The sequence below is a fragment of the Mesoplodon mirus genome (genome assembly GCF_964341445.2).
Source record: "Mesoplodon mirus genome assembly, contig: HAP1_SCAFFOLD_1041, whole genome shotgun sequence".
NCBI classification, from domain to species: domain Eukaryota; kingdom Metazoa; phylum Chordata; class Mammalia; order Artiodactyla; family Ziphiidae; genus Mesoplodon; species Mesoplodon mirus.
This window is the reverse complement of record NW_028295014.1, coordinates 78,575-98,916: the sequence shown is the minus strand read 5'-3', so window position 1 is coordinate 98,916 and position 20,342 is coordinate 78,575. Positions and strand designations below refer to the sequence as shown.

Genomic DNA, 20,342 nt, shown 5'->3' with positions numbered 1-20,342 from the left:
AATGTAATTCTCTTCCTCTACATGTGAGCTTCTTTAAGGCATTCTATACACATGTGGGGTCTGGAGTGCGCGGCAGATCTAGTTTTCAGTCTCATCTATAACTACGGCCATGTCCCAAATTAAGCCTCTGGAACAGATGCCGAGGGAGACTAGAAGTGAACGTTCAGGATATACTTTCTGGTATATCGTCTACCTTGAGAGAAAAGGATTTAAACCCACAGAATAATACACAGGTTGGTGAACACCTGACAATAATAACAAAAGATGCACTGACTTATAAAAAGTCTTTTACTATGTATCCCAGGATGGCCAATACAAGCTGGTTAGGTAATTAGCCCTTCAAGAGTTCTTTTACAGTCATATAAAAATGCTTTGCCTTGTTAAAAAAAGATATCTAGTCTACCAAAAACATATCCATTAATGGGCTTGGTGTTGTTTCTTTTCTTCCATTTTCAGGTTTGCAAGATGATTAAAAATACCTACATATCATCTCTGAGCACACCAGCTGTCCATTAGCTAATCAGTTTTGGCAATACAGTGCACAGAGGTATACCACCACTGGTTTCTGACATTAAGTTAGCTTTAAGCTTATTGGCTATTCGTACAATTGGAGGCAGCTTGCAACCCAGGCCCTGGAAAGCATTTGCAGGGTTTACTACCCTTTTGCCTGACACCTTTTCAATGGTGAGAGGTCTGGGCACAGACTTGCTAATCCAAGGGTGTCTTAGTGCTTGAGCTGGGGTCAGGCGGGCAGAGGGGTCCCAGGTAAGACACCTTTTCAAAAAGTCTATGAAGAAGTAATCATCACACCCCTTCAGTGCTGTCCGCCAGTCTTTGCTGCCTGGGGGACCCCGCTTCTTACCCCTCCGTGAACGACCTCCCACAAACACAACCCTCCCATCTGCCCGACTGGTCACAAAACAGTAGCGAGGTAGGCCCCTGGAGTTAATAAAGTACTTGGCACGTTTGGATTGCTCCAGGAGTTTTGGTGGTGGCATCCCTAGAAGCTCCATCATACAGGCCAGCTGGTCTCCTTCATCCTCTCCAGGGAAGAGAGGATGTCCTGTTAAAAGTTCTGCAAGGATGCAGCCAAAACTCCACATGTCAATGGACGTGCTGTAGCGGCTTCCTAAGATGATCTCTGGAGCTCTGTAGAACCGAGACTGGATATAGGTGTAAAGCTTCCGGTACTCAAAACAGCTGGACCCAAAGTCAATGACCTTAGTCGCACTGTGCCCATAGTGTTTCAGGAGAATGTTTTCTGGCTTCAGGTCACAGTGAATGATCTTGTTTCTGTGGAGAGCATCCAAGGATTGCAAGATGGATTGAGCAAACTTGCGAACCAACTGGATACTAAAACCCTGGAACTTGTTTTTTTTCATGAGCTCATAAAGGTCTACGCTCAGTAACTCAAAGGCCATGCAAACATGGTTCCGGAACGTGAAACTTTCCAGCATATGAATAATGTTCATGCTACCGGTTTTATCCTGCTTTTTAAGATGCTCCAAAATCCGGATCTCCTCGGCTGCTTGGCGATGGAGGTGCTTTTCATTGCGTACCATCTTCAGGGCCACGTACTGTCGAAGCTTGTGATCATAGACCCGGGCTACCTGCCCAAAACTGCCCTTGCCAATAATTTTCAGCACCTCATATCGATAAGCTAGATGGTCTCGAGGCACGTGAATGTAGGCCCCATCTGCATCATCATAACCCCCATTATTGGGACCACCGATAACTCCATGTCTTTTTTTGGCATTTGGACCCACAAAGTAAATTTCTGGATAATTGATGATTTCCAGCTTCTCATAAGCAGTGAGGTGGTGTTTATACTGCTTCAGTGCTTGTTCTGGAGTCAGAGGCAACACTTTGGATGCTTTGGATGAACTGCTGGATTTTACTGTATTCACACGATCTGAACTTTTACCCTGAGAAACTGTAGGAGAGCATTTTTCAGAGTCGTTGATGCCATCTGACTGAAAAGTATCAGATCTTCTGTTGCCAGATTCTTGAAATAGTTGTTCTACCTTCATCTCACCTCCATTCAGGAAGCACTGAGTAGGATCTCTTGTTAAATGCTCAGTGGTGATCTACGGCAAAGAGAAGTGAATCTATGTTAAAGTCACTAAAAACGGTGGAAGAACGAAAGAATCGTCCCCCTGACTGAACAAAACAACAAAACATGCCAGTTGTGTAGTTAAAAGGCCCAAAAGTGAGATAAGAAAAGCAGGAGTCTCTAGAAACTCGTGTTATGTTAATCCTTAGGTTCCCTGACTGCTGTGGCCACCCCAGCCCCACTACATAGGCCTCCCTTTGTTCAAAACAAGACGGTCATCTTACCATACCCGAAACATGCTAGATTCCTTCTAACTGGTATGTCTTCCTACCGAGAATCTTTTCACCCCATCCACTCAAATCCTACGCTCTTTCAAAGCCCAATGCTAGTCCTCCCTCTTCCACTTAGAACTACTCCAAGCCCATACTAACTATGGCTCCACTCACATCTTAGCTGCAGCTTTTCGAGTCTACCACGTAATCTGGCCCTTGTTATATATATACTGTCCTATATTGTTCACAAACTGTTTCAAGTATCTTCCCAAATCTTAAGGGCATGTACCAGGAGCAAATGAATACATATTAAAGTGTTCTGTAAATGATACAGGGACAGAGGCAGGATGTGATCCCCAGGTCTTCTGAATCTTGGTCCAGAACATTAACATAACCTGGTACCAGCTTCTCCTAGTGCCTGTACTATTCTCCAGTAGGGCTGAATGTTGACCTTGGCCTGGAATCAACCAAGGCCTCATCATCTACTCCTGGGTCCCCAAATAAATGATCGCATCTTTCTATCTCAGTTCATTGAATCACAAAATTTCTAATCCAGAGAGAACTCTTGAGATCACCAAGGCCAATTCTTTATGTATCTGATGAATAGCAGTGAGAATATAAGGCCCCAGGGTGCTGCTTGTAAAACTCTCCTAGAGACAAAGAGTCTCCTTTCTCTCTCCTTCCCTTGCTCATAGACACATACACTAGTCTCCCTCAGCAAACGCCTACGTGACAAAGGCATACAACTCTTTTTACTTGATTTGGCATCACCTTTTCCTGCAAGGAACAATAACCCGCAGAAGAAAACTCTACTTATTAAATACCTCTGAAATGAAATAAGATTCTTTGAAACTCGATGGAGGGAAAGACAATGAAAAAGCCAAACGCTAAAAAAAATACTAAGAAAAATATAAGAATGTGCTAGAAGGAAAGAAGAAAAAAAGTGCTACATCTGTTGTTTAAAAAAAATAGTCTGGGATACTTCAAAGAACAACTGTTTTTCTTAACAGACCCTGAAGAACTTTACCCCCGATCTGTATGATTGAGAGCCTCTACGATCAGGGGTAGATAATTCCAGAGAAGCTCTGAGCTATCTTTATGATCTCTTAAAATATAACGCAAATTATAAGGTAATGATCCAAAGTGGCCAACCATTTAAAAAAGAGAATTTTAATATAACCTAAGCAAACAACACCTGACCCATCACCTATATAAATAAAAATATAAAAGATGTAAATATAAAAAACAAAAAAGGGATGAAAAAAAAATTAAGTGTTGGCATACTTTAGACAGCCCCTTATTTAGTTATAAAAGCACGACATTAGTTCCTGCCTGCTTCTTTTAGGTCATTTAATCAATTTAAACATTTATATAGTACTACAGTTACAAAAATGAGGCACTGCACCATCTTACATATAAGCAAAGCAGCCAGTACAACGGTAGCCATACTTTGGCATTGAGTTTCTCAATAAAGAGGCAAGATACGGACCAGGAGAGGTCTCTGATACCAAAATAGAGAACTATCACTAGTCAAGAAAATAAAACACAGGCTGGCAGACAGAACCTAAATACCTTGCTAAGATGTAAATATAATGCAACATTTTGTTTATCAGCAATTAAGTCAAATAACCATTCCTGTTTTTAGGGATGGAAAAAAAAGGCCTCATCCATCCATCTAACATTCACATGAGCACTAATTGTTCACAATTATAAAAGTGCCAAAAAACAGGTTACCTCAAGGCACTACAATCTATTAGGAGATAGGTTTGGCTGAACTAGGGAATTATAATTATTTGGTTTTAGGTAGATTTACATAACAAAACCAAATATTTGCATGCATCTAAACCAGTTTTCCTTAAAATTTTACTACCTAACCTAAATGCATCTAAATATTTACTGCTAAAATCCTGGGGACACATTCTGAAGAAATGTGAAGTCAGAAGGCCTAGGTTGGGGTCCTGGCTACACTGCTCAAAAACTGTAGGTCCCAGGGTAGGCTTAACCTTTAGCCCAGTTTCTTAGCCTCAATTTCTTTATCTTTAAAATGTGGATAATAATACCTCCTTGCAGGATGTTGTGTGAATCAAATTATAATTAATAATATATGTGAAAGACCCTCAGAAACTATAAAACATGTTAAAAACACTGGTAACAGGCAAAATTCTCAATATATTGTTTAAACTCCAATACACCCTCCCTATCCCCTTTCAGCTTCTCTTTTCTCTCTGTGGTGCCTTCCTCTGCAGTTCCAGACTCCCTCCACCAGACATCTGGCATTAACTATGCCTTCTGCTCCGTGAAGGCCTGCACAATCAGCCTTCCCTTAGGATGCATGGAAACACCTCACCCACTTTCTCCCCCACATAAAACCTCCTTTCAACTTGCCATGCAATTTAATGGGTTATCTCTCCAGACATATTTGACCTTTAAAAAGAGCAATGCCTTAACCCAAGGGAATGACTCTCTAGGACCCGCGGTCATCAATGACAAGCTGGTAGGAAAGGTATTTGTGGTCCAGGGTCCACCCCTGGGCATTTCACCTACTCTACCTACATGTAAGGCTGTGCTGGCTCTGGAGGTATTCATTTCTGTTTGTGGTAAAGAGAGGGTCTCAGGTACAGACTGTTAATAAGAACAGAAATTTAACTTCCACAGAACTATTACAATAAGATTAAGGATGTCATTTGGATTTCCTGACTCATGGTTTTTCCTTAAAGTGAGCCTAAATCTCTCTCTCTGCAAATTAAGTCTTATTTTGCCCTCCGGAACTACACAGGAGTGTCCAAATTTCCATGTTAAAGCCCCTCAGATACCTAAAAGGGGCTGTCCTGCCTTCCCCATTTTTTCTCGAGGCTCATCATCCCCATCACATCCTCCACCTCACACAGCCTGGGTCAGGCTGCCTTACTATATCCTATTCACGTTCTCAACACGTATGGGCTGCACGTTATATCTCTCTGCAAGTGTGGCTTCCAGAACAGAACAAGACACTTCAGGTCTAGTCCCCTGAGGACTGTCAAGGTTTGAACCTCCAATGAATCTGAAGAATTCCAGAAAGAAATTTTTCCACACAGGGAGGGGTTCTCACCTTAGCTTTCTTTCCTTTCCTGTAATAACTCAAATACTGCTCTGAATCAATTATGTATCAAGTCTGCTGTGCTATAAATAAAATCTTCCTTCCGTTCTAGGAGAATCTAGAATTTTCACACATGTTAAAGTAGTTACAAAACACTATATATTTCTAGTCTAGGGTTATAATCACAATAACTGACCAATGTCTGCTATCGACTTCAAATATTTTAACTATGTAATTATATCCAGAGAGACAAATAATGCCAGATTAATCATGTTTTATTTAAGAATGCTTCATGTACATTGTTAATTTGGAGCGCTCTTTTTTTTTTTTAACACCCCTGTATTGGAGTATAATTGCTTTACAATGGTGTGTTAGTTTCTGCTTTATAACAAAGCGAATCAGCCATACATATACATATGTCCCCATATCTCCTCCCTCTTGTGTCTCCCATCCTCCCTATCCCACCCCTCTAGGTGGTCACAAAGCACCGAGCTGATCAATTTGGAGCACTCTTGACATTTCAAATAGAATCTTCAACTGCGTTAATCAAGTCTTAAAGATCTTGTTGAGAAATTCAGAAAAGGAATATCCTTCTCGTCCAGATATAAAACACCACCCCCTCCCTCGTTCTCGACCCTAAATCTCTGCAACACAAAGCTAACCCAATAAAAGCCTATGAGCAGATGATTTATAGTTTACAACAAGAATGTAAGGGCATCTTGGATAAACAAGGAAGCCAAAGCTCTTTGTGAAATGAGCAATAGCGTCTCGCAATGGAGTCATGGCATAATGAACTATAAGTGTTACTAAGAGGTCAAAAGCACTTTTTTCAGCAAAATTTGCAAAGACAGCATTGTTTTAGAATCTAAAATCTTGTGTTTTGCAAGCTGTGTTACTCTGAATACCACACAGTAAAAAAAATTCATTTTGATCCTGAAACATACAATTTAATTGCCCTACTATATGGTGATTAGCACTGGCCAACTGAAGTAAAGTTAAAATGGACTTTAAGTCACATGATGACGGACTGTAAAAGTTTCCCAGAGAGATGTGCTAATTGTCAGCAAGTAACCACGAAATCTGATAGTCCACACACGAGTATATAGGTGGTTCTGGAGCTCTTAGAGGTTTTTACATATTAAAAACAATAAGCTTGTGGAGAAAGGAAACTTACTGCACTTTGGAAAGGAGATTAAAAATAGGGTGACCAGCCTTCCAAATATATGTAGCCCGTATCTTGTAATATTATTAGCCTTGAAAGTAGTGAAGGGGTTGATTTTTAATGGCAAAAGCTGACAAACCGTTGGGAAGGACTATGAAAAATGCAAGCAGTGTTTTACATAGAAATAATTTTAGGTCTTAAACAGAAATATGAAGGAGAACTATTGATAAATTAGTCTACTCAATTATTCAGTTTGTTCGTTGATGATATATGCAGCAAATTTTAAAGTCACAGGATAGATTCTCCCTGTCATGGAACTTGTCCAAAACCCTGCTCTCCCTACCTCTCTATGAGTGCCGAGGGAATGGGAATTAATTTATTCTCTTAAACATAAAACGGTGTCAAAAGCTAAATGTCTGCAAGCTCCAAAATGATTAAATGCATCGAAACCAAAATGTATTGCTCAAGTTTCATTTATGATCTATAAAATGGTTCTCTTAAGCATACTAATAAGCTAGGACTGCATTTCTACCGTGCAGGAAAAATCTGCAGATCTGTAAGTTCAGAGGTATTTTCTGTTTCTTGTTCTTGTTAAAATGAGCCATCATAATATAGTGTACATATCATTCTATGAAAAAAAAAATAACCACTATCTAGGGCTTCCCTGGTGGCGCAGTGGTTGAGAGTCCGCCTGCCGATGCAGGGGACACGGGTTCGTGTCCCGGTCTGGGAAGATCCCACATGCCGCGGAGTGGCTGGGCCCGTCAGCCATGGCCGCTGAGTCCGGAGCCTGTGCTCCGCAACGGGAGAGGCCACAACGGTGAGAGGCCTGCGTACCGCAGAAAAAAAACAAAACAAACACTATCTAGATAAAAGTAGCATGTCGTTTTTTTCCCTATTTAACCCAGTGATTGAAAGGAATAGGTGGGCTCCAAATCAAAATCATTCTGAAAAGCTGAACTTGGACCACAGAAACTGTTATTTCAAAGTCAAGAGAAACCAAAAGTGAATAAAAAAGAGCCTGGGTTACCAGTGACATGTACCTGTACCTTGACCATTTAAAGTAGCACTTCCTCCTTTCCAGGCCCATTAGAGCTCAAAGAATTACTTCATTTACTTACATTTAGTCTTCTGGGTAGAGGTGGTTCAGAAGGATTGCAGAGTGCATTTGAACAGGGTGAGCCTTTGGTTTCATCTATTATCACGACACTATCATAGACAAAATCATCCAATCTAGTTGAAAGGATTACAGATAAAATCTGTCAGTAACTGAAGTATATAAATTTGTATTTCCAAAACACCCTTTAACTGCTTCATATCTGCTACAAAGAATAATTAATACAAACAAATGTCCACACTGCATTTTGGCACTGAATACACACCACAGGGGTATTTGGCAGAGGAAGGGAGGAAACCCAACTTTTCCTCCTTTTTTTATTTTTAAAGAAAGGACAGCATTTCTAGGTTTATAGTTTGAAATTGTTAAAATACGTCTTACTTTCTGAATGTTGTTAACAATAGGGACCATCAAAAGAATCTCATTTAACTTACTACTTGAAAACGAAGGCTAGTTGAAATCTGAAGCCTAAAAGCTAACCAGAACAAACAAACAGACAGAGAACTGTACTTTCAAGTCGGAGACTTGGATTCTAATCTCAGCTCTACCACTGGCTACTCTACCTTCCTCTCTGAGCCGTTGGCCACATGTTGTAAAGGGAAGAATAGTTCCAGTCTACGCACTTCTGGGTCTCACAAGCAAGAAATAAAAGGCCTTCTTAGGGCTTTCTCTATATTTATTTATTTATTTTCCTACTTAACATCTATCTAACTTGTAGAAAACTACAGTGAATTCTACAGCAAATACTGTAGGGATTCTCTACATTACAAAACGTACTGGATTTCACATCTTTACCCACTTAATTTTCGGGTGGATGGTGGAAGCTAAATGCCAAATGATAATTTCTCTGCTCTTTAACACTGTGCCTCCCTCCACCGCTGTAAGGGAACACAAAAGACGGAGAGGATTTATTTAATCCACAGGATGGCTCTGAATAATGTATTTCATCTGCCACCAAGAACATGGATTTCCCAGTAACACACATCAGCATTTCATTGTATCATTTTTACATGATATACTATGAATACAATGATAATGAGCCAGCTGCAAGGGAAGAATTTTTTTTAATCTTTAAAACTATGCTGGAATATTTTAGTGGCTTATAAAAACTGTTTTGTAAAATTCTAGAGTTTTCTTAATCGATGTGTTATAGGAGTACAAAGAGAAAAAAAACGAAAAACAAAAACCAAACAGAAAACCCACTACAAATATTTTTGGAATGTTCTCTTTTTAAAAAACATGCTTACATTCTGATAAAATTATACCTTTAACGGGAACTGCTTCATTGACAAGAACCAAAAATTCTGGATGTGACTGATTCTTTGCCAACAGCACGAATAAAACAAACAAAATGGGACAGACGTCCACATTTACAAAGAAGACAGACTGAAGACCTACAAGATTTCCTATAAATAGCCAAAGGAAATTACCCAAAGGTAGTCTCCATGCAAATGAAGTGGGCAGGTGGTCCCTACTCTCCATTAAGGTGTAAAATCCTATGAAAGGTGGAGAATCTCTCAAAACACGATCCACAAAAAGTCCTACTCGGCAGAGCCCCTCACCTACACCCCTCACGGCAAAGCCCTTGGTTATCTGCTCTGAGCAACAGGGCTTATTGGAAAAGGTATTGCTCCCTGTGTCCCCCAGTTTGCTAAAAAGCCCCACCAAAAACATCCCAGCTTCTCAGAGTTCCTACCATATACCCCCGATGTAGGACTTCAGAAATAATCCCCAGGGTGGGAATTCTTCTTTGCCTAACTCCTTTCTAGCCCACTCCCGCGCTGGGCTGGGGGCAGGGGAGCTGATGGAGAGGAAGAGGGTGGGCCAGTCCCGGAGAGGGAGTCAGACCCCTTCCCTCGTCCTTACTGCTTGGGGGCTCGCTCAACCTCCAGCCCAGTCCATCCACGCCCCCCGACCTCGCCTGCCAGCTGCAGCGGCTCCTTCGGGAGCCCCAGCGCGTTATCCCCCGGCGCCGTTACCTCCGCGGCTGGGGCGGCAGTCCGTCTCCTGGCGGCCCCGCATCTTTCCGCCTGGACCCGCGAGCTGTGCCTCCCATCCGTTAGCTCCGGACCCCCCGGAGGGAGGGGCGGCGTTTGGACGGTCAGGCGAGCAGCGTCCACCTGAGCTGGGGCGGCTGCCTCCCGGGCCGCGACGTTTCCTCGGTACCTCTCTTCCACACAGTGCAGCTCCCAGCGCGTCCGCTCGGGACTGGCTGGGGTCGACAACTGCCAGAGGAGCAGCAGGGGCGGGAAGGGGAGTGGTGTGGTCGCCTAGCAACCGCGACACGCCCCTTGAAACGCCTCGGCGCAACAATGTGGCCACGCACAGGGGCGGGGCCGAGGCCACTCCCCACTGAGCGGCGCGTGTCTCGGAAGCTCTCGCTGGCCCTGGAAGGTGGGAGGCGGGAGGCTGGGAACCCGCCGCCTGAGGTTCTCTGGTCGCTGGCCGAGGCCTGAGGGCCGCGGCTGGGGAGGTAGAAGGGCCCTGACGGGGTGTTTGTGAAATAGCAGCCCCCGATTTCTGCCTCAGAAGTGGCAGCCGGCACCTCACGGTCAGCTAGCTATCTCTTAGCAAGTTGCAGCCTAGAGTTCTAAAACCTCCCTTGAATATGAATAAAATGAGAACGAAAGACATGGGTAATTTCTCAGACTTCTCCACTGAGGGGCGTCCCTCCGGAGGGTAATGAGTTAACAGAGGAAACCAATAATAATAAACCCACTTTGTGACACCACCGGCGCCACGAATCTTTTCATTTAACCTCGGTAACCATACTAGATGACATCCCTCTTTTATATAGATTTAACTAGGATCCGGAATTTAAGCTGAGGTATGTCTGACTCCCCTGCAATGGGATGCCACGGATGGTAGGGCTCAGAGCCATTTTAAGGATGAGGAAAGTGAGGCCAGAGGAGATGTGTGGTTGGCAAAGCCTGAACTAAACGTCTCCAAATTCCCAGCCTTCGTCCTGCTGCACCAGACCCCCTGGAAAGAAGGCTCTTCCTGTCTTCTTCCTTGGAATGGGTGGGGGTTTTCCCTTTGCTTTTCTGAAAAGTTAAGATGCCTCGGCAACACCAAGGGTAAGCGGATTTGGATAGTTGGAACGAAAGTGAAAGGGAAGGAGGTTAAAACAGAAGCACACAAGTGTTGTTTTCTTGAGCGTAACAGCCAGTCGGATTATCTAAACCTACAAAACACGAGGCAGGCTGTCTGACCCTTGAGGAGAGAACTAAACGTTATGGAAATGCCGAACACGGGCGCCACCTGGCGGGGTGGGGCTTGGGGACTCATTGCCCCAAGCCTGCAGAGCATAGTCCAGAAACCTGAACATTTGCATCCAAGGCTCATTTCCGTGAGACTAAAAGTCAGAGTCCCTGTTCTCATGTCTTTAGTAAAAATGCCCTTAAAATCCAAAGGCTCTTCACTTTATAAATTACTAATGTGTCCGTTTGGGGAACTTTACAATCAATGTTTTCTTTAGCCTATGATAAAAATATAAATTCAAAGATTTTCTTCCATGATGATTTAAAATTTTTTTCTAATCTTATGAATAAGCTTTTTTTCCTAACCTCGCCCAGCCCCTCCCCCACCCTTCCCCAACCAGAACAATCCTGCTTTCATGTGGGTTTGTATTTAGACTCCTATGGAAGATTTTGTTTGAAGGAAGAGTTCCACGGCAGCGAAAGGTTTGGACTAGATTGTTGCTGAGGTCCTTTCCAGCTCTAAGGTTGCAAAATTGTATTAAATAATCATTGTTCTTAGTACTTATGTGGACCCCTCAGACCACTTTACTGCACTAAACGTTTCGATAGGACTTGCCCCCCCGCCAAGTTTTCTTACCTCCTTCTGAATCACTGCTCTCTCCAAGTCTGCTTTAAGACATAGCTATGTAAGCCACCTTGAGGCATTCTGCTCCCCTTCCTGCCCCTGAGATAGGGAGCACAGAGGCCTCCTTTGTCTTTAGGCTATTGATCCCAAGGTCACGGGAGGGAGGATTACACGAGGATGCTGGCACTTCATGAGTCTCCGACCTTAGTGACCCAAGTAATTTCTTCAAAGAGCCCCTGTTTCATAACAGTGTGGCTGGATTAAAGCCCAATGAGGGCTCTAGCAGGAGCCCCCACACCCCAGCTGAACTGCTGCCCTGTGCGCTCCAGCTCCTGAGCAGCTTCTACATCATTTACGCCCTTTCTTCCCTTCCCGTACCAAGAAACTGGGTTTGCCTCTTGGTGGGTGTTGAGCCAAAAGATGCAATGAAATCAAAGAGTGAGAGAAGGAAGGATTTATTACTTGCAGCAAGTAAGGAGAACCCTGAGGATCTTTCCCAAAACAGTGTCTCCCAGAACTGTCAAACTGGAGAAGTTTTAAGCATATGCATGATTGACAGAGCTCAAGCTTCAGTTGATTGAAATCATGAAGTTCATAAAACGTCAACATCGTAAATAGGGCTGCTATGAACATTTTGAACTGTATGCTGACACATATATATGGAATTTAAGAAAAAAAAATGTCATGAAGAACATAGGGGTAACACAGGAATAAAGACACAGACCTACTAGAGAATGGACTTGAGGATATGGGGAGGGGGAAGGGTAAGCTGTGACAAAGTGAAAGAGCGGCATGGACCTATATACACTACCAAACGTAAGGTAGATAGCTAGTGGGAAGCAGCCTCGTAGCACAGGGAGATCAGCTCAGTGCTTTGTGACCCCCTGGAGGGGTGGGATAGGGAGGGTGGGAGGGAGACGCAAAAGGGAGGGGATATGGGAACATATGTATATATATAACTGATTAAATTTGTTATAAAAAAAAAGTGAACATCATTATTCCTTAGGTTCCAGTTGATCTGGTAGCTGAGCACTTCAGGCTAATCTTTGCCATTGAAAGAGAACTGGGACTCTTTAGAACTTCTCTTGCCTAATAACAGGTAATGTTTCTGCATTCTTTTCTTCCCTTAAGATCATTAATTACTGAGACCTGTGCAAGGGCAAGCATTGTGGCCAGGCTTAGACAACAAAATGGCTTCTGTCAAGAAAGCCATGCCTGGTTCTTTTTCTCCAAGGATCCCCTACCCTATCTGCTTATGCTCCCTAGCCCCACTCAAGAGTAGTTCAAAATTTCCATTGTCTCTCTCAGTGCAGCTAAAGCCAGATTTACCTATCGTGGATTAGCCAAATATCCTGTAAGATACCTGCTTGCTTGTTGAAGCCAGTTCTAATATATCTGCAAAATAAGGAACCCCTAAAAAATAAACAAGAAAAATGGAACTATTCCAGCCTCTTCAAAAATCATCAGAACATTCAGAATGTGATTATAACAGTTTCAAATGTAAAGATGAAGAAAATATTCCTATGGCCACATGCACCTGGAATTTTGTGATGAAACACCTGTTGGTGGGTTAAGTTTAAATTCTTTTCAATAACTATAAATTATTCTTTGCAGCATGATGTGCCATAATGCATAGTATACCATATTAATCACAAAATTGGAATGCACTTTAAAAAATCATTTATAGAGAACCTATGAAACTCACCATTTTCCCCAAGCTATGTCGACCTCAAGTTCACCTGAGTTCCAGAAACATGTATAGCTATTTTCAGAAACAGAGATTTAACTCACTGAAACACTAAAACCACATCATTTTTCTGAAGTTTCAGAAAGCTGTCTCTCTTCTGAACCTCATGGACTTCTGCTACCAAACTCAGGTTCAGCTGATCACCACTCAAAAACCCATACTTGAGAGGCAAGTGTTGCTTGGAAAGGAAAGGTTGCTTTATTCAGGAGGCTGGCAACCTGGGGAGAAGGCAGACTTGTGTCGAAAAACCAACTCCAGAGATTCTGCTGGACCATGAAAGTTTTCAAAAGGAGAATCATTTGGGGAGGGGGTCAGAGTCTTCATTATCTTCTACCTTGTACAGACTTCTGATTGGTTGGTGGTGAGGTAAGAGGGTGGTGTTCCCAGAATCTAGTGCTTAGCCTGAAGTTACCATCCTCCACCTGGGAGGGGGCCTTAGTTCCTGCAGAAGAACTCAAACATATATTGTTATGTATATTCCTTGAAGAGGAACCAGGAACCTGCCCCATGCTGCACTACTGTTTCCTGATTGCTCCTCCTTTCTTTCTGCAATCCCTCCCTTCCCTGATAAGCAACTGTTTGAATCTGCCCTTTGGAACTCAGGAAAGGTCAAGGAGGCTGAATGAAGACTATTTCCTACAGAGAAGAAACAGGGGACATGGAAAGGATTTATGCCTTGGAGGGCCCCACAGGGTCCTGCAAGGTTTCACTTCCTGTACTTCTTCCCTCTCTCTCTCTTCCCCAAGCTTTGAAAGTTGCCCCATTAATGCTTCAGGATCTTGAAAACAACAACAACAGCAACAAATAAAGTCCCGATGCTTCTTCCAACACTGTAGACACTTGGTTCTATGTCTCCTAAATCCTGAAGTTTGTCCTTATTAATCCCTAACCCCAGAAAGACTCGTCTTTTCCCAAAATATCTGTCACCTCTTCTCACTCTTCCCAAGTCAACATGGCCAGTTCCAGCGACAGACCTGAGGGGCCATGTGAAAGTATGTTTCTGAAGTTTGAAAACCTAACCAGGACTCTTTCTTATATAATTACCGTTTTTAAAAAATATATTCATTTATTTATTTTGGCCGCACTGGGTCTTAGCTGCGGCACGCAGGATCTTCGTTGAGGCATGTGGGATCTTTAGTTACGGCATGCAGACTTTTAGTTGCAGCATGCATGCAGGGTCTAGTTCCCTGACCAGGGATAGAAGCCGGCCCCCTGCATTGGGAGCGCAGAGTCTTACCCACTGGACCACTAGGGAAATCCCTAATTACCATTTATTAAGTCTATTATGTTCCAGGTACCATCAGAAGTGCTTTACATATATTTTCTCATTTAAAACTTATAACAGTCCTGTGAGATAGGTATTATCCCTATTTTACAATTCAGAAAACATTCTCAAAGATTACCAACTTGTCCAAGTTCACCCAGCTGGCGTGTGGTTCCAACTAAAAATTGTCACTTGCCATCGGGCACTACAAAAATGAAGTCTCAAGCCACTGCAGTTGCTGACCTTCAACACACCCTGAAAGGAGTTTAGGGTAGAGATCAGGAATGAGGCCTTCTGTGCTCTGGGAAACATTGGCAGAACAGGCCTTCAGATAGTTGGATATTTTCAGAAGGTTTTATGAGCCCAGTTTCTTGCATCTTCTCATATCTAGAGAATCACTAAAATCATAAATGGAGACATCTGCTCCTCATGAGTAGCAACAACCTTCTGCCAAAATGTGTGCTTGACTGCATGTATCCCTCTTCACCAAAATCACATATATACTGACTTCCACCCTTACCTCTTCAGAGCAGTTTATCAGAGTTATCTGAGAGGCTGTCTTCTGGGCTATAGTCCTCATTCGCCCCAAATAAAACTTAACTCACAGCTCTCATGTTGTGCATATTTTTCCAGTCGACAGTTTTGGCGACCATGAAGGGACGCAGAGCAGACTTCTGTCCTTTACCTGAACTCTGGGAGAAACTGGAACATTGATAGTATCAGAGACCTCTTGTGTCCATCCACCTCCTTGGAGAGTCCAGACGAATTTGGGTGAGTCTCTCCTGGTTCTTGGATCTCCTGTATTGGTTGATGATCCTGAGTTTTATTTGGCAGTGTATAACAGGTACCTGGCCCCCGGTTGAAACTTTCCGGGGTGTGCGGGGGTGGGCTGGCTGAAAAACAATGGGGTTTGCTCAGTTTAAAGACACTGAGCGGTCTGGGCTGGGTAGTTTGGTAAGAAGCTGATCTGACTCTTTTCCTCAGTTTGGCTGCCTTCATAGAATTTGTCAGGATAAAAGTGAAGATGTTACATGAGAGCTTTGCTCCAAAGAAGAGGGACAAGACTCCTCCTGGTCAGTTAGAGCTTTCTCAGGCAACTGAGATATGTATGGGAGTGGTGGAGGCAGAGTCCTCATACCGTGCAATGGTCCCACAGGGCAATCCACACATTAATTAAAAGACTTGCTCATCCAGGAATCATGTATAAGAATTGGCCATTCAGTGATCCGAGCACTCATAGTGGTCTTAGACCACTGAAGGGTGAAACTGAGCCACATAAGAGGGCTGAAGCGACTCTAGGGTGATGCCTGGAGGAGTTAAGCTCACAAGCCGCACACTGGCCCATCACACAATTTCATTAGTAAGTTTTACCCCTGACAAATTCAACTTTAAAATGGGATATAGAGCCTCTCAAACAGAGACATGAGGAGCATCAGAAAGCCAGCCTCTGACTAACACCCCTGCCAGGTTTATGTATGTACAAAACTTATATTTACAAGTACTTACTTATTTGGAATTAAAGGGAAACTTTGCCCTGAAAATAGCCACTATGGGCTCTTTTATTTTGTATGCAGTTGTTAGAGAAAGCTGGCTTAATAAAACATCTTTTCAGAATTCTGACCCTTGAGGGAACAGGTCCTTCTAGGAGAACATGCTTTTCTCTCCCTGTGCCTTGAGACCAGGGCTCTCAGGAACAGTTATCTAGACCATCTCTAATTCCAGAGACTGAGGAGAAAAACAGGGAGGAAAGAGGCCTTTTGAAATTTGACTTATTCTAACTGTTACAAAGTAGTGAGTTTTATATTGTAACACCTGATTCATGACTAAGTTTTAAAATAAAACGATGAGGTCTCTGATTGTGTCTGTACATATGTCCATGTGGGCACATATGTCTTTACCTTTGGATGGTATTATCAAAATTAATTTGTAAATGAGCTCTACTTAATTGGCTTAAAGTAAATTAAGCATTTATAAAAATTCTCAGAAATAAAAAAGGAAACTATCCAGAATGAATTTCAAGTTCATGTCAACTGGGAAATATTCAGCATTAAATTAATACCTGGTATTAAGGTTTGTCTGTAGATTTAATTAATACAGACATGTCTTAGAGTCATCAACATTAAGTATACTTTTATTGTACCTAGGTTTAATAAAAGTCAAATAAGATCTTATTATATCTGTTGCAAATTTGTCCACAAGAAAAATAACTTGGTATAATGAAATGTTTTATTACTAAATTAAATGTAAATGAGAAAAGAGGTTTTGGGTGAACTCTTTAGGAAAATTGTTTTAGGAATATCTACTTAAAAAATTCTCTCCAGATACTTGGCAACTTTAAAGTTTAGAGTTGTACTAAATTAAGCTACGTGATGGAAGTTTATTGAATGACTAGGTCATTCCCAAATAAAATAAGATAATGAAACCTTAGGTACTGAACGATGGCTTCCTTTTACAGGGAAACTAAAGGCATTAAGGACTATTCATAAACATGTCTGGGGCCACACTGAGATATTTTCTATAAAAAAACATGTTTTTTAGAAATTATTACTGGTATTTATGTTTGCCAATCTACAGAATGAAAATGTAAACAACAGTTCATAATTGCATACTTCTTAGTCTTCACTAGAAAGTAAGGTTTTAAGAGTTGTGAATTCTAATTTAAATATGTAATTAAAGCTACTAGAAATAATAAAGGAAACATTTCAGCATATAGTAGCAAAGTAGGATGTGTGTCTTCAGTAAAAGAAGGTATGAGGAATGGAATTGCATTTTGTTAAGGGAAAAATGTAATTTTGTTCTAGAGCTGGTTGTTTATGGATGGAAAAAAATAAGGGACAAACTAGTATGGATACAGAAAGTTACAGAAGGTTTATGGAAAAGGAGTCCTGAGAAAAGAGATCTGTGCATGGTCAGGATTGCCTAAGTGTAGAATACATTTAATTGAGTAAATGAATTTTAGAAATAAGCTGGTGCAAAACCTGAATTTGGTTTTTCTCTCTGTTAAGATGACAAAGTTTTCTTAGAATATTGATCCACTTTTGATAACAGATTATAAAGTTTCTTTTACCTTTAACTGGTAACATGTTATAACTGTGTGTAATTGCCTTTGAAATCTTTTTGTCACTTTGGTTAAGTGGATAAGCATTGTTTCACAGTGACCTATGATCCTATTTGACCAAGAGTTTTAAAACCTTTTTGATATTTTTTGACAAAGTTCCCAAATCAATTTCTAAAGATGTTCCTTTGACCTCTAGCTAACTTTGACCTCTAGCTAGCTTCAAAGGGCTCCCTGAAACATCCCAAAGAGAGGTATTAAACTAATTAGGTTCATTTGGTATGTTAAATTACATGGGAACTATTGTCAAATGAGTAATAAATCTTCTTAGGTTGTATTGTATGGGTAAATATCATTAATATACATAGTCTAGAAATTACCTAAAATTCCTAAAAATCTGGTATGTCCTGGTAAAATTTATCCGTCATAATTCTGGTTATTATCCTAAAATGTCACAGCAGTAACCAAGTTTCTTTGTCAATAGCATTGTAATCAGGTCTTTAACTGTGCCTTCTTAAGTCTTTTGTCATTCATAGACGGTTATTGTCTTACACTTATGCCTTTGCAAAAATGCTTCCTCTTCAAGAAGATTCATAGCAAGGACTTTTGGACAAGTACAGATTTCTGGTAACTTTTAGATCATTTTGCTGAACTGGGTAAGAAATTTAAAAATTCTAGTGGAAAACCGGATGGCTTCATGAAACTATTAACAGAAACGATTAGTTACATAGGACTGAGTGAACTGATGAATGTGGTTATAATTTTTATGGTTTCTGTCTAAAACATTACTGGCTTTTCATCTGTGTTTTCCAGACATAAGCAGACCCTTCCCTCAAGCTAGTTATGACTTACAGCAATTTGGTAAGTTGTACCTCTGTAAACAGAATTGAAACATTTATCTATTCTGTCTACCTGATTCCTTCAGAAATTGGAAACTCATAGGTTCCCAGTAGCCTTATCAGGTAAATAAGGAAGGCAACCTCCTGGCTGGTGATATTGTGGGGATCTTGAAAAGGGAGTAATTCACCCAAATCTGTAAGGCAAAATCTGTGACAAGCCTTTGGCATTGCTTTCCTTGACCTTGAGGCCTTTTTTTTTTTAATATTCATTTACTTTATTTTATTTATTTATTTTCTTCATTTTTTTTGGCTGTGCTGGGTCTTCGTTGCAGCACGCAGGCTTCTCTCTAGTTGTGGTGCATGGGCTTTATCTCTCTAGTTGTGGCGCTCAGGCTCAGCAGTTGTGGTGCACAAGCTCAGTTGCCCTGTGGCATGTGGGATCTTAGTTCCCCAACCAGGGATCAAAGCCGTGTCCCCTGCATTGGAAGGCAGATTTCGTACCACTGCACCACCAGGGAAGTCCCTGAGAGGGCTTTTTTAAAGAAAACTTCAGTCCGAGACTCCTAATGAAAAGCTCCCCACGGCCAATATAAAAGACCCTATATGATCAATTACACTTACCTAAGTAATCAGGCCAAGGTTATTGAAATTAGACTTAATATGCAAACAAATTAATCTTAATTTGTCTATATTTGGTAAAAATGAGGGTAATTTTAGAGAGAAAAATTTATGTTTTAGTGGATATCAAATTCTAGTTTTGTTAATTGAGGTCTGTATTTACTGCTTAAGCCTCACTTCCGATTCAGCTCCTTGCTATTATGTTATATTATTGTAAAGTTTAATTGAATTATTAAAAGGACACTCTAAGTTGTTTCTGAAGTTTATCTCAGTAATCTATCTTTGGATGAAGATCAGATGCCTCATGACCTGTAGCCAGGGATTATGCATACTGGAAAATACATCATTTAAAGGACTATCTCCAACCTAGATGGAAAGACCCTTATCAGGTACTCTTAACTAGCTCATGCACAGCGAAACTGAAAGGAATTGACTCTTGGATTAATGTTTCCAAAAGTGTCCCTGTACTGGACTGGCCTAGAGAGAGGATTGCTGACCTTAAAATCACCTTAAAACAAGACTCAAACAGAGGAGAAACTTTCAGACTAGGATGAGAAGACGACATCTGAAATAGACATCTGACCCAAGATGCTGGACCAGGCCTGTCTACCAATTACTTTGATAATTGCTCACAACTTTGCTTATGAACCGAATGTATTTCACCATCTTATACTGCATTTAAAGTTAATCCAATTGTTGGCTTTATGGCTATTTACCTATATCCAGTTCTTCTGGATTACTTTGGTGGATCTCTCCACTCCAAGGCTCTAATTGGATAGCCCTTAGGAAATTTATTCTAGAAGAAAGAAATTATAGTTCTCTTTAGGCCACTATTGATATTACTAGGTGATATCCCTCACCTGGCCAATTAATAATACCTGCTCCGACTCTGACCATAAATATGAATTTTCTTTTAGGGTCACTCAAGCTCAGTCAGAACACCAAGCAGAATCTCAGTCAAAAACCATAACCTCCTGTTTATGACAAGGAAACCTCACACAGTTCTGGTATGTATCTATGTGGCTAACACCAGGCTATGCTCAAGTTTAAAGGCTCTTTTAGTATATTAAATCATACGAAGGATAACCAGCTAATAACAGTAGGAAATTGGGTCGGGTGCCTTATAAACAATACCAATATATAATTTCCTTTAAAGATAAGAACTGGTATAGAACAGGCTAAGTCAGATGACCTGGGGATATACTGGGCTGCACCTAATAGAAGTTCTAAGCTTAAATTCTTATTTATAACCTTACTAATACTACTAGCTATATCATTTGTATTTTGCCTGTTTTACAAAATCTTTTCTGTAAT

General features: G+C 41.3%; 1 protein-coding gene across 1 annotated transcript; it reads right to left on the bottom strand.

Moving 5' to 3' along the window:
• Positions 1–458: 458 nt before the first annotated feature.
• On the bottom strand, positions 459–9,912 carry LOC309797820 (dual specificity tyrosine-phosphorylation-regulated kinase 3-like). Its single transcript, XM_082646220.1, has 3 exons — positions 9,660–9,912; positions 7,685–7,796; positions 459–2,087 (listed from the first exon to the last, which is right to left on the bottom strand). Exons 1-3 carry the CDS (start codon positions 9,734–9,736, stop codon positions 513–515), a joined length of 1,764 nt encoding a protein of 587 aa, XP_082502346.1. The 5' UTR covers positions 9,737–9,912; the 3' UTR covers positions 459–512.
• Positions 9,913–20,342: the final 10,430 nt, after the last annotated feature.